The following is a 5,648-nucleotide window of genomic DNA, read 5'->3' as shown; positions in this document are numbered from 1 at the left end:
AACCCAAACGGATATCATTGAAATAGTTTAGCTGTTCATGAGAAAGAAGAAAAAAATAGATTTAATTAACTTTTTTTTTATTTCAACCTTTTGGTGTCAGACCTATAAATAGGTCAGAGGTCACCACCAGCTGTGAACTCCTGGACATGAACATCTGCAGTTCACAAACTGTGTGTACTTTTGTCATCTTCACAGAATGGCACAAAAATAAATAATTAAATAATATAATTGTCAGTGAAATATTGTTGAATAATTAAATAAAAAAATTGCAGAAAGATATCCACATTCAGGATGATTGCAAAAAATAAAAATAAAAAATTAAATCATACATGTAGTACTGGTGAAAGTTGGATGGAACATTTTTACATCTTTCTTATGAATCCTAAAAACATGAATGTGTTTTGCTTTTTTCCTGAGTTAATGTGAATAAGTGTTTGAATTCATTTTCATCCAAAACTACATTTTATTTGAAAGAATGCTTTTAAAGAAGCAAAAAACAACAAAAAAAACACAACAAAAAAACTAAATAAAGCACCAAGACTTACCAAAGAATGACTGACTTATTTATTGCTCACTTTTTAAACATTATTCAAACATTTTAAACCAACAGTTGAACAGACACTAAAAAATGAGGCAAAAACAATGAAAAATAATAACACAAAGTAATACATTTAAAGATGCAATGCAGTCATGTCAACAGGAATCAACTAAGTTGTTTTTTTTTTTTAACCCCTTAATGCCTATTGTCGCATATACGAGGGCTGTCAATAAAGTAACGGTCCTTTTTATTTTTTTCAAAAACTATATGGATTTCATTCATGTTTTTACGTCAGACATGCTTGAACCCTCGTGCGCATGCGTGAGTTTTTCCACGCCTGTCGGTGGCGTCATTCGCCTGTGAGCACTCCTTGTGGGAGGAGTCGTCCAGCCCCTCGTCGGAATTCCTTTGTCTGAGAAGTTGCTGAGAGACTGGCGCTTTGTTTGATCAAAATTTTTTCTAAACCTGTGAGACACACCGAAGTGGACACAGTTCGAAAAATTAAGCAGGTTTTCGGTGAAAATTTTAACGGCTGATGAGAGATTTTGAGGTGATACTGTCGCTTTAAGGACTTCCCACGGTGTGAGACGTCGTGCAGCGCTCCCAGGCGCCGTCGTCAGCCTGTTTCAAGCTGAAAACCTCCACATTTCAGGCTCTATTGATCCAGGACGTCGTGAGAGAACAGAGAAGTTTCAGAAGAAGTCAGTTTCAGCATTTTATCCGGATATTCCACTGTTTAAAGGAGATTTTTTTAATGAAAGACGTGCGGATGGGTCCGCGCGTCGGGACACAGCCGGCGCGGTGCGGCAGCACAGGAAAAACACCTCCGTGTTGATAACCATTTGTAAAATCCAGGCGGCTTTTGATGGCTTTCAGTGGAGTGAGTATATGAGAAATTATTTAACAGCTGGACATGTTCCAACTTGTCCTTAAGGCTTCCAACAGAAGTGTTTTTCCTGTGGCGGAGCGTCGCAGCGGCTGCGAGCCGACGCTGCAATCCGCCCGCATTTTTCATTAAAAAAATCTCCTTTAACAGTGGAATATCCAGATAAAATGCTGAAACCGACTTCTTCTGAAACTTCTGTTCTCTCACGACGTCCTGGATCAATAGAGCCTGAAATGTGGAGGTTTTCAGCTTGAAACAGGCTGACGACGGCGCCTGAGACCGCTGCGAGATGTCTCGCACCGTGGGAAGTCCTTAAAGCGACAGTATCACCTCAAAATCTCTAATCAGCCGTTAAAATGTTCACTGAAAACCAGCTTAGTTTTTCGAACCGTGTCCACTTCGATGTGTCTCACAGGTTTAGAAAAAATTTTGATCAAACAAAGTGCCAGTCTCTCAGCAACTTCTCAGACAAAGGAATTCCGATGAGGGGCTGGACGACTCCTCCCACAAGGAGTGCTCACAGGCGAATGACGTCACCGACAGGCGTGGAAAAACTCACGCATGCGCACGAGGGTTCAAGCATGTCTGATGTAAAAACATATGAATGAAATCCATATAGTTTTTGAAAAAAATAAAAAGGACCTATACTTTATTGACAGACCTCGTATGCTACAATATTTGACTCAAATATGCAACATACCAAATTGACCCGTATGCCTGTTGTCGCAAATTTGCAACATACCATTATTATTATTATAACATAAATTATTACCAAAATACCAAAATTACTATTTATTTTTTGTGCAAAAGTGTAATTAATAATCTCAACATTATTTACCATCTACTTAAAGGCAAGAACACACACAAAACACTTTTTTTATATACAGCTATATAAATTCAGGCGTTACGGGGTTAAATCACTACCAAACTCCAATGTTGCAGTTACGTTTTACAGTTTAATTAAAGAGAAAATCTGCTTGAAATTGTGCACGAGCCCTTTGTGTTACACGTTACGTAATGGAATGTAGAAATTAACATTTGGTACATTTTCACATAACAACGTGCACGTGCACATCCATCAAAACACTTTCACTTCCTGTTGATTACAAACAGACCTGATTTTGTTTATTTGTGCTTTTCTGAATTTAAACATTAATTATCAACTTAGTTCAATTATTTAAGCACAAATAATAAAAAGGAAGATTTTACAACATTCATGTGAAAAGCATAACAATTTATAATAATCGGAAGTGCAAACTTTCGATTAGGTCACATGACCGAGTGTCCACAGTCCGGTTTGGAAGCTAATCTGGAATTTTGGCTTTTTTATGAGAAACTGCTCCTTTGATGACATCACAATGTGGGCGGGCTGTTGGTTCTCAGTGGAGTTGTGACCTGATGAACGCCGCTGTGGTTGCGTGGTTGATGTCCAGCTTCACTGTCACCCGAACAGCAGCAGCAGGACAATGCACACCGAATTCACCGCGATCAACGGCACTGAAGACAAACAATATAAAATTCACAACTCAAGAAATTTTTCAATGACTCACACAAAGAGTCAACGTTACTTTAACAAATTAAACAGGCAACACTGACAACAGCTTCACAGAGGAGGCGGGACAAGCTAATGTTAGTGCTACAGCACAAGCTAACTGCGGCCTCATAAGATGACATGCCAACGGAGAAAGATAACTTTGGCATTGCGCTCTGACAGAATGAGCTATGGTATCTCACAGCGGCAGATAACTCTGGTATCTCACTGCGACAGAATAAGCTAACTCTGCTATTGTGCGCCAAGAGAATGAGCAAACTTTGGAATCAAATGACAATAGATTAAACTAATTTTAGTGTCGCGTGCTGACAGAATGTGTTAACTCTGGCATTGCGTGCCGACGGAATGAGCTCACTCTGGTATCGTGTGCATACATGTCAAACCCTTTGAGTGTCCACCTGTATAACCAAGTGAGAAAATCCATAAAATCAACACGAAATCCTTATAACCTCCAAATCGCACCAAAATCAATTTTATTACAGTACACACAACCGCGTAGCGGTATCACATAACGGGTTTTGTCCACATATTAATAACTGACACCAGGGATCTCCATGGGCTCTTTTATGGTGGAAGTCCTCTTCCAGTTAAATCCTCTTGCTCCACAGTAAAATTGCTTGCTCTCAATAAAATCAATGTCTACAAGTACATTGTAGGTATTTTGTACAAACTCAATATATTTCCCGTGAATATAGTGTCACACAGCTGTTCTATTTTTACAGAAACAAGAACTCACAGAGTAACACATCACTGCTCCTAACAATCTTTGGCCCTACCATGTCAGACTGCTCTGCCCTACGATTGGATATTGGAAAACCATGTGACGGTGAACCAATTCCGATTGGACGCTCATATTGCGCACGTCAGCACACAGCTTCTATGAGGAGTATAAAGACGGCCGATGGCTGGCCAAAAGTCCGCGGAATTAAATTTTCAGCAAAAAAGTAAGCTTCTATCTCATATCATTAAAAATTTATTTATAATTTAGTAAAACTTGTCCTCAGCCATTCTATACGACGGCGTCGGCCCCAGAGGGTTAAGAAACAACAGTAAAATAAATTTACAACAGAAAACCCTGAATATCCGTAAGACTTTATTTGTATGTCCGTATAACTGAAACTCGGAAAAATCTGTATAATTTATGGACAATCCGTATAGGTTGACATGTATGCACGTGCCGATGGAATGAGCTAACTCTGGCATCGCATGCCGACGGAATGAGCTAACTTTAGCATCACGTGCCAACAGAATAAGATAATCTTAGCATCACCCACCTACAGAAGAAGCTAACTTTATTATCGTCCACCTAGCTTTAGCATTGCACACCGACAGAATGAGCTAACTTTCACTGAGCAAAGTGAAGCAATCACAGTGAAATTATAATTTACTGCTAAAATGATCACGTGATCATCGCACACAGTTTTCATGACGTCAGACGACCACATATCGTTATTTTAGAGATTTCGGTAAAATCACATTTCTGACCTCTCATGACGGTCCGGACTGAGCGGATCAGGTTCAGGACCTGAGCTTTGATTCCAGGGTCGTCTCCAAAACCTCCGACTCCCTGATCAACACCCCAGCCAACTGAAGAGAGAGAAAGCGAGCAAGAGAGAGAGAGAAACACAGAAAGAGAAAAGATGGAGTGACATCAGAGAAAGAGGAAAAAAGAGGTGAATAAAGAAAAAACTAATTATCAACAGAGCTGAACGTTGTGATTGTTAATCAATTCAATAACAGAAATTAATAAACCATTGTCACAATAAATGAATTGTTAAAAATGCCTTTTTTGTTTGCACTTAAGTTTTCTGTGACTTTTGCCAGACATTTTAACTGATGGTGTTTGATTAATGCTTTAATCATTAGATTAAGATTAGATCAGGGTGTGATGTCATAAAAACTCATTTTAAAAGACTCACTCTTGCTGAGAAATCTCTCCTCGTGCAGAACAGCGACAGCATTTATGCACAAAATCAGACTCTGCAGCAGAGAACAGAGAGAGAATGCCATGCTGGCAGCTTCTCCTGACGTCAGCACGCAGCGCACGGTGCGAAACCCGACCCGCATGACGTAACTCTTGTTAAAGCGCCAGACACGCTCCGTCATAAAGACGGCCCAAGATACAAATCACACAAAGTGTCTGCTTTTATTTTGTTTTTTGGTTGTTTGCTTGTTTGTTTTACATTAATCAGACAATGTACTCTTAAAAATAGACAATGCAGCTTTAGTTCTTCATTAAAAATTGCAATTTTATTTTAATCTAAATTTTAAAATTAACACTTTTGGACAAGAGCCTATTCATCACTTTTCTTTAGTTTTTTTAAAATGATATTATTTATTTTTATTTTATGTATTTGTTATGGTATACAAGTTCACAAGGAGAAATTCGAATTTTGTTAAATGTCTGGTGGGGGGTCGGTTTCCTTGCAGTTTTTTTTTTTTTTTAAATGTACAATAAATAAATAATGCCATATTTCAAAGTGTCTATTTTGTTTTTTGAGAACGCACTGGATCAAAGACTGAATGAGTCAATATTTCATTATAATAATTATTTGGTGTAATATTAAATAAAAATGTTCTAACAATTATAAATATTTGATGTAAATAAGTAAAACAAATGAAATAAAGAAATTAATTATATTACTATGTAGTGTTACTAACAGATGACGTGT

At 38.1% G+C, this 5,648-nt stretch overlaps 1 protein-coding gene across 1 annotated transcript; it reads right to left on the bottom strand.

Annotated features, from left to right (window-relative positions):
- Positions 1-2,336: 2,336 nt before the first annotated feature.
- On the bottom strand, positions 2,337-5,063 carry ier3ip1 (immediate early response 3 interacting protein 1). Its single transcript, XM_034192884.1, has 3 exons — positions 4,896-5,063; positions 4,462-4,563; positions 2,337-2,921 (listed from the first exon to the last, which is right to left on the bottom strand). The coding sequence occupies exons 1-3, from the start codon at positions 5,041-5,043 to the stop codon at positions 2,866-2,868; spliced, it is 306 nt and encodes a 101-aa protein (XP_034048775.1). The 5' UTR covers positions 5,044-5,063; the 3' UTR covers positions 2,337-2,865.
- Between the last annotated feature and the right edge of the window lie 585 nt (positions 5,064-5,648).

The sequence above is a fragment of the Thalassophryne amazonica genome, chromosome 17 (genome assembly GCF_902500255.1).
Source record: "Thalassophryne amazonica chromosome 17, fThaAma1.1, whole genome shotgun sequence".
Classification (NCBI taxonomy): Eukaryota; Metazoa; Chordata; class Actinopteri; order Batrachoidiformes; family Batrachoididae; genus Thalassophryne; species Thalassophryne amazonica.
This window is presented reverse-complemented; position numbering and strand designations above follow the sequence as displayed.